Raw genomic sequence first — 18,407 nt, 5'->3', positions numbered from 1 at the left:
GTCTCACTTGAATGAATAGGTATAATAAAATGAATTATCAAAAACCATAAATAAAAATAAAAAAAATAAACGGGTACATAAACGAAACAATCGCACCATCCCGTCCCACCTTGCCTTAGATGGGTAATGGGGTGAATATGGGGCAAGAAAATTCCCCCACCCCCGCCCCCGGCCGTCGGACCTCACCCTCTATGTTGTCGTACTGGGACAGGACAAGGAAGGTTGTCTGACCTCGCACCACTATGTTGCCATCTCTTAAATAAGGAAAATTAAGGTGATGGTCTCTAAAATAGGACATATCTCAATAATTAAATTGTTATAGAATTATAAAATAAGACTTACGTACGGTGAAAACTTAAACATATTATTCCATTGCAAATAAAGACCCGTATTAATAGGAAAAAAGTAATGTTACAAGAGTAAAATAGTTGTTCGTAAATATCTTTTATTTGCAATACTTTCTATTGAATGACTTGTTAAATACTTAAACAAAGCCCTTGTTTGACAACTATTAAAATGAGTTGTTTGAAGAAAATGAATTTTGGAATAATGAATTTTTGGAGAATATATAATTAAAAAATAGGAAAATTTTATGGTTTTCGTACAAAATATTTTATTGTGAGTATTTGGTTGAAAATGAGTTCAAAAAAAATAAAAAACAAAACAGAATTTTGTTGTAATATTGTCAAACAAGTACAGAGAAAATTGATTAGCTAATCAAAATTTGAATAATCAAAAAATGTTACTTCTTTAAAATCTTGCTGAAAATCTTAATTAGACACAACATAGATGAAAGAAAATGAGTACAACTTTCCTCTTGATGGCAGTTAATGTAGATCCTGGAATCAGCACATTCCAATATTGTTGACCAATTCTTGAATGTCCATGTCAAAGATGATTTTGTCAAGAAGTTAGCCACATCGTTAATTGAACAAATTGTTGAACAACAATGCCATCCACCATCATCCTGAAACTCGTATATATAAAAGAATTGTGTTGAAAAATACTTCATCATGTTTTTCTTGACATAACCTCGAAGAAACATCATCTTCATAGAAGATTGTGAGACTAAATTCACCTGGAAGATATGTGCATCGATTTTATGGATATGGTACTTCAAAATAAGAATTTTCCCCTAATAACATTTTTCTTAAGCCTATGATTGAACAATATTAGTAATGTTAATGGATGGGTTTTTATCCAATAAAAATGTTTCCATATGTTTTCTTCTATATATAGAAATTTCTAGGCCAGAATCATAATGGAAAATGTCAAATTTGAAAAATACTTCATCATGTTTTTCTTGACATAACCTCGAAGAAACATCATCTTCATAGAAGATTGTGAGACTAAATTCACCTGGAAGATATGTGCATCGATTTTATGGATATGGTACTTCAAAATAAGAATTTTCCCCTAATAACATTTTTCTTAAGCCTATGATTGAACAATATTAGTAATGTTAATGGATGGGTTTTTATCCAATAAAAATGTTTCCATATGTTTTCTTCTATATATAGAAATTTCTAGGCCAGAATCATAATGGAAAATGTCAAATTTCCAATCCAAAAAGAAAAATTTGAAAGACATTTTGACGTATTCGGTGGAGACTTAGGGGGTGTATTCAATTGAGACTTTTGAAAACTTTGATGGACTTTTTTTAAGTGATGACTTTTGTAGATTTCGTGGATTTTTTAAAGATTTGTATGGAATTAGTGGAAGTCTTTCGTAAACTTCTATGGATTTTCATTTTAAAATTTTATAAACTTTTGTGGAATTCAAAAGACTTTTAAAAACTTTCATTTGAAATAGAATTCATATGGATCAGGTGTGAGATTCTCACATACGAGATGTTAGTTCTCATAATTCCCCTTTTACTTCCACTTCTTCTTCCCATATAATAAAAAAGAATTTGAAAAAATATAAATTTAAGACTTTAATTAAATAATTAATAATCAAAAGTATACATATATATAGGATTTAATATTATTAGTATAGTATACTTTTAAAAATAAATAAAAAATTAATATATTTAAATTTAATTATAAATTTTCATAATTTAATAAAAAAAATAGGTATTTTTCTCAAAAAATGAATGAAAAAAGAAAAAAAAAGTTATAAGAATCCAATTTAATTTTTTTTTTATAGAAATAGAGATAAATAATAAGAGAGAGAAAGAAAAATAAATGGAATATAATAAATAAAAAAATAAGATTTAATTATACATGTCCATAAAAGATTAAAGTAAAATGAAAATCATCTCCAACACATTACACCAAAATTTGCACAAAATGAATAGTATTTAATTATTTTCTTCATTTTTTTATTCTTAACAATTTATATAGCTAAAAATTATTTATTTATTTACTACATACATAATTATGTTTCATTTATGAAAATATTAAATCATTTAATAAAATTTTAAAATGTAGTACAATTAATAAAAATAATATAATTAAGAAAATATTAAATCATGTTATCAAAATCAATGTAGTACATTTCGAATTTCGAAATTCTGATACGACAAAGTCGACCTAGTGTCGTAATTTAATTATCGAAATTAATATTTATTCATCCAACAAATGTTCAATTAATGCATTTTGAAGTGCAATGTGTGCATCTTTATCTTTGATTTGTCTATAACAAGTAAGGAATTCTTGACAATGTTGATTTTCGTCTTCAAACAACTCAACTTTTGGAGTAGGGTGTTTTGTTCAATCTTGAACTGGTACATTGAGATCATGTTCTTTCTCGATTATCATGTTACGCATAATAATGCATGCAGTCATTTTATTACGTAATACATGTTTGTCCCAAAAACGTGTTGGTCTATTTACAATTGCAAATCCAGATTGTAGAACTCCAAATGCACGTTCAACATCTTTAAAATTTCTTAATAATAATAATAATAATAATAATAATAATAATAATAACAACAACAACAATAATAATAATAATTCATGTATACTATAAAATGACACAAATACTCTTGATATCATTTGGTGATAAATAAAAAAAAAAGCGCAAAATGATATTTATCAAATTTGCTGTAAAATGGTAAAAAATGGAGATTTGGTGTTTGGAGATGCTATTATTCCCTCAAAATCGATGCTAAAAAATTGCCGAAATGAAATGATAAAAAAGTGGCGAAAAACAGTGCTAAAAGACAATAAAAGGAAAAGTATTCAAAAACCTTTTTGACCTATTTTATGGAGTGGGTCTTGTCTGACTGAGTGCATGTTACTCAAGGTTTTTAATTGATATGAGTTGTGAATTTATAAATAATAAATAAAAATAAAATAAAATTATAGATTTCAAAAAATATGTGAATAAAAAAATAGAGTTTGACCCATCTATAACTATTACAAACTTTGCCAAACATGAAGTATATAAGCATGTTTTGGAATTATTTGTAATCAATTTAAGTTATAAAAAAATAAAAACGAGTATCGAATACGTGAATCTAACGAAATGTATTCATAAAAAGTAATTTGAATGATTAAAAACAATTATAAACAACTGCATCAGTGTGGATAAAAAGTTTCAACTAAGCCCCCGTTTGGCCTCTATTTTTTGAAATGAAAATGTGTGGAATAATATTTTTCGAAAAATAAGCAATTAAAAAAGAAGGAAGAATTTTTGGTTCACGTGTAATATTATTTTATGAAAGATTGTATAATTGAAAATAAAATCGAAAAAATTGAAATATAATTTAATGGGAGGGAATGGGGAAATTCAAGCCAAACAATCTAATCTTTTTGCGGCATATGGATAAAATATTTGACGTTTTTGTGGAAAACATCAATATGATGATCCACTCCATAAGAACCCGTCAATATATATCTTCATCCCACATAAGAAGATAATCTCGTAATACATAAAAGAAAATCATGTTCATTTCACACTGGATAGTTGCTTTTGTTTGCTTTCTTTTGTTCTTCATCTTCCTCTACAAACAGTTCTATGATGCAGCTTCAAGTTCAACAACCCGAAAGAAGCTACCGCCTTCTCCTTCAAGGTTTCCCGTGATCGGAAATCTGAATCAATTGGGATTACACCCCCACCGCTCTCTCCAATCACTGTCTAAACGTTATGGTCCACTTATGTTACTTCATCTGGGCAGCGTGCCGGTGTTGGTTGTCTCCTCTGCCGATGCAGCACGCAAGGTCATGAAAGATCATGATTTGATTTTCTCAAACAGGTTAGGTTGAATTCTCTCGTTTAAATGCTTGAGCCTTTAAAGGATGATAGGTTTATTTTAATGATGTTTTGGAAGCTCAGTTTTTTCTGTAGATTTCATTTTCAGAAATGGGTTTAAGTTTCAATTATGAAATCCTGGACCGAAGAGGATGGTGGATATATCAAAAGCTCTAATATATGTTGAACCATGTAGTCTACTTTTAAGCTATTAGAAACGGATAAATTTATTTATTTAAATTTTGTCTTTTCAACAGGCCAAAATCAAGCATCGCTGAAAGACTGATTTATGGTTCTAAGGATGTAGCGTTTGCTCCTTATGGCGAATTCTGGAGGCAAGTGAGAAGCATATGTGTGCTACAGCTTTTGAGTAACAAGCGGGTTCAATCTTTTCGGCGCATAAGAGAAGAAGAAACATCCCTTATGGTCGAGAAAATTAGCCAGTTGTGTTCTTCATCTTCGTCAATAAACTTGAGCGATATTTTTATGTCGCTTACAAATGATATAGTGTGCAGGGCAGCATTGGGGAGGAAATATGGTGTGGGAGAAGAAGGGAAAAAATTCAAGTCATTGTTGAGGGATTTTGTGGGCTTACTGGGTACTTTCTGTGTAGGGGATTACATTCCATGGCTTGCCTGGATTAGTAAATTCAACGGTTTGAATGCCAAAGTGGAAAAAGTGGCTAAAGTGTTTGATGAATTTTTGGAGGGGGTAGTTGAAGAACACAGGGATAGAAAGAAAGGAGAGAGAAAGCATGATGGCAATACTGATGAAACTGGACCAGATTTTGTGGACATATTGCTTGAAGTTCAGAGCGAAAACGGGGATGGTTTTCAACTGGAAACTGATGTGATCAAAGCTCTCATCCTCGTAAGAGTCTCACTCTATCTAGGAGAGTAAATTTTTCTTCTTTTTTTCCCCCAATAAACTTGGAGTCAGTTTTATAAATCCTGTCTCGTCACTCTATTTGGTTTATTGTTAGAATATGGACTTAGAATTTGAAGTGGAGTTACCAAAATAACTTGTCTCTCTCATTTTAGTAATTTACATATATGAATATGACGTTCTCATGAATACGGTCTTTTTCGTGCATCTTTTAATTTGACAGGATGTATTCACTGCTGGAACCGATACAACATCCTCTGTGTTGGAATGGACAATGGCAGAGCTTTTAAGGCATCCAGCAATCTTGGAAAGATTGCAAAATGAGGTTAGACAAGTAGCTGGAAGGAAGTTGGAGATAACCGAATATGATTTGGAGAAAATGCAGTATTTGAGAGCAGTGATTAAAGAGTCTCTACGTCTTCATACTCCTATTCCGTTGTTGGTTCCTCGAGAATCTACCCAATCCGTTAAACTCATGGGCTATGACATTGCCGCAGGCACACAAGTGATTGTCAATGCTCGGGCAATTGGAAGAGACCCATCATCGTGGGAAAACCCCGAAGAATATCGTCCAGAAAGGTTCTTTGAAACAGAGATAGACTTCAAAGGGCTTAACTTTGAGTTGATTCCATTTGGTTCTGGTCGGAGAGGTTGTCCCGGTACTACATTTGCCATAGTTGTTAATGAGCTTGCATTGGCAAAACTGGTGCACAAATTCAACTTTGCATTGCCAAATGGAGGAAAAGAGAGTAATGTGGACATGACTGAAGGCACTGGAATCACCATTCATAAAAAGTTTCCTCTGCTAGCGATTGCCACTCCACACTCTTGTTAGCGTCTACTCTATTCTGTTATGTGCAGAATCGTCCCTTTCAGTGCGGTCCTTACTAGTTTTGAAGTTTTCTTTCTAGCTGCTGCCAAGAAGTAGAATAATTGCAGGAGATCAAGTGAATCTAGTTTATGATTATGAAATCACTTGTCCATATGGCAAATTTATAAATGGTTCGCAAAGAGAGATAATAATAGAACTAATAGTGAATCTTATGAAATGTGTTAATAATAAATGAGTAGTAATCATAAATTGGTTAGCCAAGTAAAGACACTTGGTAATTTTATGTCCCTATTTGCTACCAATTAGTTTACAAATAGCAAAGTTCAATCGGTAAGTACCATGCCACTTGTACACTATGGTCTACACTTTAGTTTACACTTTGGCACGTGATATTACCCTGTTGGATAGTTTAAATTTCAAATAGTTTTCCCATCCAATTGACACTTGACAACAATGCAAGTGTCAAACAACGTGTCCAAAATTAATGTACAAATTGTAAAGTTCAATCGGTAAGAGCCTTGCTACATGTACACTATGGTGTACACTTTAGTTTACACATTGCCACGTGACATTACCNAAAAAAGGGGAAAAAAAAAAAAAAAAAAAAAAAGAAGGTCCACTTGCATAGATATTTCTAATATGATAATATAGCAAAAACATGTCACTTGATGTGACTTGTTGGAGAAGTAACCACGAAATTAAGCTATTACAGAATGAATAACAGGCAACAATAAAGCAAAAAATAATAATAATAATAAATAAAATTATTATTATTATTTTATGATATTTTCTTGGCATGAAGAAATAAAGTTTTCTCTCAAAAACTTAAGGGCCTGCTTGGGATTGACTGTTTCCCCCCATTAGTTTTGATCGATTTTGGATAACACAATTTATGAGAGGTTAGAAAATTGGTGTTTCTTTAAAAGCTTGCCAAAAAATTTTAGTGATACACAACATAGACGAAAGAAGATGAGTACAACATTCCTCCTAATGGCAATCAATGTAGATCCTGGAATCAACACATTCCAATATTGATGACCAATTCTTGAATATCCACGTCAAAGATGATTTTATCAAGAAGTTAGCTACATTGTTACTTGAACATATTATTGAACAACAATGCCATCCACCATTATCCTGAAACTTGTATATATAAAAGAATTGTGTTGAAATATTCTTCATCGTGTCTTTCTCGACGTAACATCGAAGAAACATCATCTTTATAGCAGTTCTGAGACTAAATTCACCTGGAAGATATGTGCACCAATTTAGTTGGATATGGTACTTCAAAATCAATAAAATTTCCCTACAACTGAATAATTAACATTTTTCTTAAGCCTATGATTGAACAATATTAGTAATGTTAATGGATGCGTTTTTATCCAATAAAAATGTTTCCTCATGTTTTCTTCTATATATAGAAATTTCTAAGCTAGAATCCTTCTAGAAAATGTCAAATTTGCAATCCAAAAAAAAAAAAAATGTGAAAGACATAAAATGCTTGACATATTCGGTAGAGAGTTAAGAGAAATCGAAACTATAAAAATATGAATATTGAGTTTTTTTTATTCCCTCAAATCGATGCTAAAAATTGCCAAAACGAGATGATAAAAAGTAGCGAAAAAGAGTGCTAAAAGAAAACAAAATGAGAAGTACTCAAAACCATTTTGACCAATTTTATAGAGTGTGTCTTGTCTAAGTGCATGTTTGTCGGTGGATCTTACAAAAATCTGTAAATAATAAGTACAAATAAAATGAAATTTTAGGTACTACTAGACAATGTAGCATGCTTTGTATGAATTTTGTATTTATCGTAGTTTTATTAGCGTATGAATTTAGTTTTTAGGGAAGTTTTCGAATGAATATCTAGTAATATTTTCATGATATAAAGAAAATTATTACAAAATAATTTTATAGTTGCAACAATAAAAAAACATGCTTGAGGTTTATAAAGTGAATGTGAATTTTTCCTTCCAGACAAGAATTGTATGCTACTTGAATATATAATAATTCATATCACTTCTCTCGTATACATTACTAAACAAATAGCTGCATTTATACTTTGACACCATAAATGTGCTAGAGTTGACATAATACATAATAAGTAAATGTTAAGTCAGAAAAATGAATTCTGAATGTTACATTCATAAATTACGCATGGTGAGTGTGTATCAGCGTTTCTTAGCCATATCTGTACCTAGTCTACAATTATACCTGTGTCCATCAATGTAGTGAATTAATGGCATTGGCACATGGGAAGGTAAATAAATTCTTCCCAACACCTGTTTTTCTGTAGAAATGGAACGGCATCTAATGCTTGAACATAAAGCAATTCATAACACACACACAAAAATAGTATAGGATCCACCTCTCACAATCCGAATATTCCCCTTGCAACTCCATGATTTTGACTCGACAATCCGAATACTCCTCATGATTTTGACTCAACAATCCGAATACTCCCCCTGCAATAGATATTGTCCGGGAAGTTGAAATTGTTGTACAGAGTGTTCCATTGCGCGGAGTGCTCATTGTTATCTATATAAATTTCAAAAAAAAAATCATTAATTACTATTTATGCATTTAGTCTGATTACTAATTTAAAAAAATAAAATAAACTAAAATGTACGACGTGCGGTGCGAACACTTCGCACAGCGAGTGCGGAGTGTCCACTTGCTCACACTCTGCACCTCACGTCGTACTTTTTTAAAAAATTAGTAATTAAACTAAATGCATTAATTACTATTAATGATTTTTTTAAAAATATTCTATAGATAATGTTCACGAAATTATTTCTTTCGATTTTAATCCATCGCAAGTGTACGGTTCGTTAACAAGTAATAAAGTGGATTCAATAAGTCCGAATATTGTCTCACAGAGATTGATTAGTTCAAATTTTATCTAACGTAGCCTTAACCGAAATTGGATTGTCAAAGTGGGTATGGACATAATTAAAACTCTAATTTCAAAAAGAAACCCTAATTACGCAAATTTAATGTGTAAATTGAAATTAAAACTCAAAACAATATTTTAACATTCTAGAATAAAACTAAAAGTTGAGAACGCACGTTGTTATAATCAATAGAAATTAAATACGCTAGAATCACGATTTCCCATGCAATTATCACTTTAAACCCTAATTTCACAATATGACAACACACTTCAATTGTGACGAATCAATGTTTCTAAGTCTATCCAATACTCTCTCTCGAGATGTATCAAACTTATTTCTATATACCATCGGCCTATATTTCTATGACAAGAGCATATGTAAAATATATGCAATTCTATGAACACTCAAAGATTCACGTAGAGTATAGCGGTATATTTCTATCCACTATTGGACCCTACGATGATTTATATTATGTCAAATCTATTCCAATTCTCTCGAATGCAAGAATAAATCACTTAAATTCACACAATTACGAGCCCTTAATTGCGAAAACATTAACTGCATATAAATCATTCAAAACAATAAAAATTGTGTCTTAACATCAAATTGCAAAACGAGGATATTAAAATTCAAATCACATGGTTCATCGATCTCCTAGCATAATAAAATTCTAGCCTAGCATGATTAAAATAGCAAAATACCTCAGGTTTTGAGTAATAAGCATCACCGGATTAGAAAAACTTGAAGAAATCTTGAAATTCCAATCGCCAATCTTCGTTCTTGCGCTCCAAAGCTTCTTCAAGATGTGTTTTACTGCCTCCCAATGCGTTTTGGTCATCTCTGGATTGTTTTTGATATTTATATCCCGTCAATATTAGGTTACCAAAGGAGTTTTAATTGTATAAGGAAAGAAAATTTCGTAGCGGACAAACTGCTATGCGACCACATGGTTTTAATCCGTACAGCCGCATATTATTCCATATTTCCAATTAAATTTCCTGCACTAAGTCATAATTCAATCATTTTGCTCGTAATTAAGTCATGTTTGTGACCTAAATAAGTGTGCAAAAACACACTTATCAAACCCCCCAAACTTGAACTATTGTTAGTCTTCAAATAAGATAGTGACTAAATTCTGAACAAACATGGCTTAATACCCTGCTACGATTCAGGATTAGACTAAGTGTTTGATTTGATGAAGATATATCAGTGCAAAAATGACATCAACCTTCGCCTGTTAAATGCGTACTTGACATGTGTGTGTGAGTTTATGCCAACATATTAGGTTCATGATGGATTTGAGTCCCGACCCCGAGTGGTCAGTTCTACCTTACTCGCTCGAGAGATACACAACCCCCCAAACTTATGTTTTTTCACTCAATTATCTCAGGGTTGTGTTTCAAAATTAGGAATTCACATAGCTGTAGTCCTCCCCCTCTCATAGTTTGGATTAATCTCACTATCACAAATTTACATTTCAACAAGTGAAGTCTCTCCCAAGTTCGATTGCTTCGACACTCAAGATTAAAATAGGTTACTTGCCTCGCCTCAAAGTTATAATTTTCTCAACCAAATGTCTAAGGGCTTTTCGTCATGTTTTGTCTCTCTTTTGTTTTTTTCTCACCTATCTTTAATTTCTGATTTTATTATTATGCTTCTCATTTTTTTTTTCATTTTCTTCTTCTCATTTGCTTTCTATATAACCCATGTAACGAGCTTTAGACCGGTGACTCCCAAACCAGTTGACTTTAGGGCACCAGGTTTTAAACCCTTGCAGGCTTATTCACTCGAGTTATAAAGGCTCGATCAGAAGACTTTCATTTAACATCTTTCCATCTTGCTTTCTATATGACCCTTTTAGCAAGCTTTAGGCCGGTGACTCCCAAGTCAATTGACTTTAGGGCACCAGATTTTGAAATATCCATACAGGCTTACTTGCTGAGTCATAAAGGCATGAAAAGAAGTGTATTGTTCTCACAAATTTATTTTATGCCCTTATTGTTCTAGACATTTAGTTTCCAAAACTAACCCTTAATTTAAGATTTTCACATAATCTTCACCTCACTGGTCTAGACAATCCACACAATAGAATTCATGCACGGAGCCTTCACTCATCTCAATGCTTCCTTACAATAGCTCAACCATCACCAAACTATCTTAAGACAGTTTACAGTTTAATTCAATAGAAGGTTATCATTCTTTTCCTATTTTATGCTCAAAATTCAGTCATTTATCTAACATGTCAAGCATGAATAGTGTGTACATATAATGTCAAGTTTTGTATCAACAAGTGTCAGTTAGCCTAGTTGCATCAGATCCAAAGTTTTTGCAGTTTAAACTAGTCCAATTATAACATCATAGCTAGTAAAGTTATCAAGCCGACACAAGCATGCATGAAAAGAATTAAAACAAAACTGAATAAAATGCATAGGAAAATTTTTATTTTTATTTATTTATTATTATTTCTTCATCATGCACGCACTGTGGAATACAGACACTGATGAACACATATACTAAGTTAAAATTATAAAATTATGTCACCTCCCCAAACTTTGTTACTACATTGTCCTCAATGTAAAATTAAAAGAAGATTAAAGATAGAATTTTACGGACAACATAAAAAGGAAAATCAAAATGAGGTAAATAGTACTTCCCTTGAATCAAAATGGATGAGGTGGCGGGAAACTAGGTCCTGCTGTACCATCATCTGGCGGAGGAGGGTGTCGTCCAAGGAGCTGCCGCATCATCTCATTCAGTTCCCGCATCAAGGTAGACTGCTATGTCTGCTCGGCCTGGATAGCTCTCATGGTCTCCCAAATTTCATTGACCCTCATTTGGATATCGTCCACCCGACCAACATACATGTTCAGCCGGCCATTCATGGTATCAACCTCTCGTCGCATGACTGTAGCATGATCCCTGACATCTCTGATGTAGTTCAACGCAAGGTGATTGTCTCTTTGTAAACTTCTCAATTCAGTCCTCATGTCGCCAAAATCTTGAAAGAAACTGTGAAGGTCTCGGCTAATGCCCGTGGTGATGGAGAAGATCTGTCTCAACAACTGATTATCTACGTCAGCTTGTGGTGCTGGAGCCCATGGGTGTTCCTGATCTGCAGGAATTTGGCCTTGTTCTGCCTGCTATCTATGTCGCTCATTTTCTTGCTCTTTCCTGTGTTTAACCTGAGCCCTTGTCTGAGCGTCCAATGTAGTTCGTTTGATTATGGGGCTTGGTTTTTCAGGTAACTCCTCAGGTAGGAGGGCAACACCCGCAGCCCAACATATACCACTAATGAGGCTCGGGAATATCAAAGTGGAGCGACGATCTCTCCAAGTTCCCAATGAGTGTAGTTGATTGTATATATGAGTAGCGAGATCAATTTTGTTGCCTCGAGCCAAGTGGTAGATGAATCCTGCTGTCTGATCTGGAAATGTAGTCCTGTGTGATATGGGCTCGACATTGTGGCACATAAAGAGCCATAGAATGGCCATGGAAGGGGTAAGCTCAATCTGATGCCACTCGGTAGTTTCGAGGGGCCATGCATTCTCCTGCCCCATTAAAACCTCAGCCACTTCATTCCAATGAAAGTTAATTGGGAGAGGAATCACATTCTCCATGGTACGCTAGAAGTAATCATGAATGACCTCGAGAGAGAACATAATCCATTTCCCCCGCACACAAGTCTGATGGAAATGCTCGGAGCCTGGTGTGTCAATGTCACTATTGAAATTGGTGAAGAACTCTCAGCATAAAGGCTTATAGAGTGGATGTTGTCTCTCCACCAACTTTTGCCACCCACAGATTTGAATTAAATTGACCAAGTCAAAACTCTGGAAGTCATCAAGCTTTACGGGTCTTTTAGCATGTAAAGTCCAATGGCGTACGATGTTTTCATATCGTACCGCTGAACTTCTCCCACGAGCTCTCGAGTACGGGCTGTCTCGATGGAAGAGCTTGCTTTTTCTTTCCCGTGTAAAGTTCTTTTAGGAGGCATCCTGCAAAATTTGTAAGAATACACTCAGTAAGTCTGATGTGAAAAGAATAGGCAAGAGATGAGATAATAAAATATGCATTGCACAAATTCCCCAAACTTTCCTAGATACATGTGTAGCAACATGGTGTGCACTAGTCAAGATATGATGTTTAATTGAATTCAAGTAATTCGCCAATACGAAAAATGGAGAAAAACTCGACGTAATTATGCATTTTTTCAGAAATTGGAACCATGACCGAGTGCGCACTTTCGGCCCTTGACATCATTGAGAATTATCAAAATTTTCTCGGACAATCTCCGGGCATATCAAAGTATTCATTGAAGTGTAGCACATACTCGAATTTCAACCCAATTGGATGTCGTTTGGTATGTCAAATGAAGATGCAAAGTAAGGGACAGATGATGCCGTGATGTGCGGTGACCTAATCATGTGCCTATGTGGTGCAACGTGAAAGTGGGTGTTTTCTAGTTCAAATTATGTGGGAACCCGTTAAAATATATCTGGTGCCATGTTGGTGAATCAACGTATATGCAAAAAGCACGTAATTGTACATAAAAGGTTATTGTGGCATTTCATCAAACACTTGGTGTGCATTATGTGAAAGTAGTCCTAAATTAATAAAATTGATATCCAATTCATCCCAAAAATCACACAACACAATCACAGCAAATCCATCCCTATATGAACTAGCTCATTCTCCCTCAATTCATAAAAAGAACGAATTCAAAGACGAATTTTCCAAAAAAGAATAAAAAAAGGAAAACGAGAGAGAAAAAGCAATACCTTACCTTGAAGTGGGTGGCTTGATGTATGACATGTATATTGTGGAGTACAAATGTGATTTGAATGGAAGATTTGGTGGGTGAAATTTTTTCAAAGGGTGTGGAGAGAAATATGGATGAAGAACACGAAGAGAGAAAAAAAATTTGGTGAAGAAAGGAACCGGGTGTGATTTTAAAATCACACCCGACTCTGCCATGATACCGTATGGTTTTAGCGCCTGCGGCCGCATGGTTCAAGTGGCATTAGCCACTTGAAATTCAATACCTATGTGTGCGGTCACACCATGCGACTGCATTAAAATTTATTATTTTTTTTAAAACACAAGTTTTATTAAATTTCACAATCACGCATTGACATTTGAAAAAATATATATATATATATATATATATATATATATATATATAATGATCGATGACCTAAATTTAAAAATTTTAAAAATGAAATTGAAAAATTCCTACTATGATGCAAAAGCAAATTAACTTAAAAAGGATACAGTGGGTTGCCTCCCACCCAGCGCTAGATTATAGTCGATAGCTCGACTTTTCTGCAGCTACTTTACTTTGGTGTCCTGAGTTGAACGGTGGACTTTTGGTTGGAGAAGTCACCGCCCTAGTAGTGCTTTAGCCTTTGTCCATTAACAGTGAAGGTACCTTTAGTCTCATGGCTGATTTGTATAACTCCGTATGGTGAGACTTTCGTGACAGTGTATGGACCCGACCACCGTGACCATAGTTTTCCTAGGAACAACTTGAGTCTCAAGCTATACAGTAGTACTTGCTGCCTACTTCGAATACTCGTCTCTAAATGTGCATTTCATGCCACTTCTTGGTTCGTTCCTTGTAGAGTTTTGAATTTTCATAATCTTCCATTCTAAATTCGTCCAACTCATTCAGTTGCAGTAGATGCTTTTCACCAGCGGCACTTAAATCCATATTTAACTGTTTCATAGCCCAATATACCCGGTGCTCCATTACTAGTGACAGATGACACGCTTTCCTAAAAATTAGACGGTATGGAGATATGCCTATTGGTGTCTTAAATGCTGTCCTGTAGGCCTATAATGCATCGTCCAGTTTTTTAGACCAGTCCTTTCTAGATGAATTCACTGTGACTTCGAGTATTCTCTTCAACTACCGATTAGATACTTTAACTTGCCCGCTGGTTTGTGGATGATATGGAGTGGTGACACGGTGTTTAACGCCATATTTATTTAATAGCTGCTCAAACTGACGATTACAGAAGTGTTTGCTCCCGTCATTGATTATAGCTCGCGGTGTACCATATCAGGTGAAAATATATTTCTTCAAGAACCTAATTACTGCCTTTGAATCATTTTTTGGTAGTGCAACTGCTTCTACCGATTTTGATACGTAATCCACTGCTACCAAGATGTACTGATTTGAGAACGGCGGGGGGAAGGGTCCCATGAAGTCAATTCCCCAAACATCGAATATCTCCACCTCCAAAATATTATTCAGTGGCATTTCATTCCTCCTCGAGATGTTCCTGGTGCGTTGACATCGGTCACACCTTTTGACAAACTCAAAAGCGTCTCTAAACAATGTAGGCTAGTAGAACCTTGATTGTAGGATCTTTGCAGCTGTTTTCGAAGCCCCAAAGTGTCCTGCATATGCAGATGAGTGGCATTGCTCGAGAATCTCATGTACTTCTTCCTTAGGTATACATCTTCTTACTATCTGATCAGTCCCTCGCCTATAGAGGATTGGATCCTCCCAGAAATAATACTTCAATTCGACGAAGAACTTTTTCCTCTGATGACTTGAGTAATCCGATGGTGGGATGGAACTAGCCAAGTAATTGACGATATCTGCGTACCAAGGTGCTTCATCCACTCTTAGCATCTGCTCATCTAGGAAGATCTCATTTAAATCCACTAAATCTTCCTGCCCCTAGGCATTAATCAGGATAAGTGATCTGCTACTACATTCTCACTACCCTTTTTGTCTCGTATCTCAATATCAAATTCTTGTAGTAATAGTACCCAACGAATTAATCTTGGCTTTGCATCCTTCTTTGTGAGCAGATACTTCAATGCAGCGTGATTTGTGTAGACAATGACTTTAGACCCGATAAGGTATGACCTAAATTTGTCGAATGCATATACTACAGCCAATAGCTCCTTTTCAGTGGTGGTATAATTGATTTGTGCTTCATTTAGAGTCCTACTTGCATAGTAGATCACATGAAAAATCTTGTTCCTCCGCTGTCCTAATATTGCACCCACGGCGTGATCACTTGCATCACACATCAATTAAAAAGGGAGTTCCCAGTCTGGTGCCACAATTACTGATGCTGTCGTAAGCTTCTCCTTTAAAGTGTTGAATGCTGTGAGGCATTCTTCATTGAACTAAAAGGTTACATCTTTTATTAGCAGATTGCATAACGGTTTAGTGACTTTCGAGAAATCTTTTATAAATCTCCTATAGAACCTCGTATGCCCCAAGAAACTACGAACTCCTTAAACTGATGTAGGCGATGGTGACTTCTCAATAACTTGAATTTTTGCCTTGTCCACCTCAATTCCTTTTACCGAGATTCGATGCCCGAGTACAATGCCTTCATGCACCATAAAGTGGCATTTCTCCCAATTTAAAACCAGGTTAGTCTCCTTGCATCTCTGTAAGATCAAATTCAGGTGCTCTAGACATTCATCGAATGAAGATCCAAACACTGAGAAGTCGTCCATAAAAACTTCAATAAACCTTTCAATCATATCGGAGAATATTGCCATTATACATCTCTGAAATGTGGTTGGAGCATTGCAAAGACCAAAAGGTATCATACGATAGGCAAAAGTACCATAGGGACAGGTGAAAGTGGTATTCTTCCGATCTTCTGGCGTGACAAGTATCTGATTATAGCCCAAGTATCCATCAAGGAAGCAGTAGTGTGAATGTCCAGCCAATCTCTCTAACATCTGATCAATGAATGGGAGGGAGAAATGATCCTTTCGTGTGGCTGCATTGAGTTTGCGATAGTCAATGCAAACTCTCCATCCCGTAACTGTTCTGGTAGGAATTAATTTATTCTTCTCATTTTTCACCACTGTGATTCCCCCTTTTTTTAGTACCACTTGAACTGGACTAATCCATGCACTATCTGAAATTGGGTAGATAATTTCTGCATCCAGTAATTTCAGTATCTCTGCCCTGACCACTTCCTTTATGTTCCAATTTAATCTTCTCCGACCCTCTATACTTGGCTTATAGTTTTCCTCCATTAGAATTTTATGCATACACAGAGAAGGGCTGATTCCTTTAATGTCAGCTATTGTCCACCCAATTGCCGTCTTGTTCTCTCTAAGTACCTTGAGCAGTTTTTCTTCTTCCACCTCACTGACTGTGTTTGAAATGATTACTAGAAGTGTATCTGACTCTCCCAAGTATGCATATCTGAGATGTGGCGGTAGTTGCTTGAGTTCTAAAACTGGCAGCTGCTGGATAGAAGGTAGTGGCTTCGTAATTCCTGTCCCCAGTTCCTCGAAGTGCCGTTTTCGGGTATATGGCGGGTTGGTCTCCAAAAATCGTGCACATGTTTCAACTTCAAGAAAATTTGAGTGAACTGATTGGGATTGTGCAATGCATGCCTCATATGTATCAGATGGACCATGAAGTAGGAATGTTTCCTGTACTGTCTTGTCAATAATGTCAACTTGGTAACAGCTGTCTGATTCTGCTGGCAGTTTCATTGCCTTGAATACATTGAACGATGTCTACTCATCTCCCAATCTTAAAATCAACTGCCCTCTTTGAACGTCAATTAACGCTCTTTCTGTGGCCAGGAATGGTCTGCCAAGTATCAATGGGACGTCCTTGTCTTCTTCCATGTCCAGGATAAGAAAATCTGCTAGGAATATGAACTTTTTGACCTTGATGAGCACGTCTTCAATTATCCCTTTGGGGTGTGTCAGTGATCTATCTGCCAGCTGAAGTGTCACAGTGGTTGCTTTAACTTCTCTCAATCCGAGTTTTCTAAAAACAGACAGAGGCATTAAATTAATACTTGCACCGAGGTCACATAATGCTTTATCGAAATATACTTCACCGATTTTGCAAGGAACAGTAAAACTCTCTGGATCTTTTAGTTTTGGTGGGAGTTTATTCTGGATTCTGGCACTACATTCCTCCGTAAGCATAACTGTCTCATGGTCCTCCAGCTTACGTTTATTTGATATGATATCCTTCAGAAATTTTGCGTGAAACATTGCTAGGCATCTGAAACAGTGTATCGGCTAGTGGAATGTTGATATGGAGCTTCTTGAAGACTTCTAGGAATTTTTTGTATTGTTGCTCCACTTTTTGCTTCTTCAAGCACTGTGGAAAGAGAATCGGAGGCTCATATCGGTTGACTGTGACCTTGGCTTTATCCTTGATTTTTCTGAATTTTCGTTTGGAGTTTATTCCTTCACAGCAGTTTCATTTCCAGCAGAGGAGGATGTCTCTACAGTCATACTTGGTCTCTTGACATGGATTTTCGGCAATTGCACTCCACTTCGAGTTGTAATAGCTTTAGTTTGCTCTTTGGGATTGATTTTTGTATTACTTGGCAAGTTACCTAGCGTTCTGCCAGTCAATGCGATGACTAGCTGCCCAATCTGAGCTTCCAAATTTTTGATGGTTGCATTTTGATTTTGAAGTGTAGCTTCGGCTTTCTCCATGAATTTTCCTATCACATCTTCCAATTGAGGCATCTTCTCTTGTTGTTGAAACTGCCCCTGTGGCTTATTCTGATTTTGGTTGCTCTACGAGAAGTTAGGATACTTCTTCCAGCTAAGATTGAAAGTCTCTCCATATTGATTGT

The 18,407-nt window shown here is 35.2% G+C and overlaps 2 protein-coding genes across 2 annotated transcripts; one reads left to right on the top strand and one right to left on the bottom strand.

Annotated features, from left to right (window-relative positions):
• Positions 1–3,817: 3,817 nt before the first annotated feature.
• On the top strand, positions 3,818–6,180 carry LOC111396296 (cytochrome P450 71A6-like). The gene is made up of 3 exons (XM_023022686.1): positions 3,818–4,201; positions 4,455–5,067; positions 5,306–6,180. The coding sequence occupies exons 1-3, from the start codon at positions 3,891–3,893 to the stop codon at positions 5,915–5,917; spliced, it is 1,536 nt and encodes a 511-aa protein (XP_022878454.1). The 5' UTR covers positions 3,818–3,890; the 3' UTR covers positions 5,918–6,180.
• A 9,678-nt stretch (positions 6,181–15,858) lies between these two features.
• LOC111395332 lies at positions 15,859–17,295 on the bottom strand. The gene is made up of 3 exons (XM_023021315.1): positions 16,407–17,295; positions 16,072–16,277; positions 15,859–15,954 (listed from the first exon to the last, which is right to left on the bottom strand). The coding sequence occupies exons 1-3, from the start codon at positions 17,293–17,295 to the stop codon at positions 15,859–15,861; spliced, it is 1,191 nt and encodes a 396-aa protein (XP_022877083.1).
• Positions 17,296–18,407: the final 1,112 nt, after the last annotated feature.

The sequence above is a fragment of the Olea europaea genome, chromosome 6 (assembly GCF_002742605.1).
Source record: "Olea europaea var. sylvestris chromosome 6, O_europaea_v1, whole genome shotgun sequence".
Taxonomy (NCBI): Eukaryota; Viridiplantae; Streptophyta; class Magnoliopsida; order Lamiales; family Oleaceae; genus Olea; species Olea europaea.
Note: the sequence above shows the minus strand (reverse complement) of the source record. Positions and strands in the feature narration are given on the sequence as shown.

What these genes read in the sequence shown, in the direction of transcription:
- LOC111396296 (XM_023022686.1), top strand. Translation starts at nt 3,891, where the DNA reads ATGTTCATTTCACACTGGATAGTTGCTTTTGTTTGCTTTCTTTTGTTC. An exon ending in GATTTGATTTTCTCAAACAG is followed by an intron (nt 4,202 to 4,454) that starts GTTAGGTTGAAT and finishes TCTTTTCAACAG; the next exon opens with GCCAAAATCAAGCATCGCTG. An exon ending in TGATCAAAGCTCTCATCCTC is followed by an intron (nt 5,068 to 5,305) that starts GTAAGAGTCTCA and finishes TTAATTTGACAG; the next exon opens with GATGTATTCACTGCTGGAAC.
- LOC111395332 (XM_023021315.1), bottom strand. Translation starts at nt 17,295, where the DNA reads ATGAAACTGCCAGCAGAATCAGACAGCTGTTACCAAGTTGACATTATT. An exon ending in CACTTTCACCTGTCCCTATG is followed by an intron (nt 16,278 to 16,406) that starts GTACTTTTGCCT and finishes ACGACTTCTCAG; the next exon opens with TGTTTGGATCTTCATTCGAT. An exon ending in AGTCACCATCGCCTACATCA is followed by an intron (nt 15,955 to 16,071) that starts GTTTAAGGAGTT and finishes GTAACCTTTTAG; the next exon opens with TTCAATGAAGAATGCCTCAC.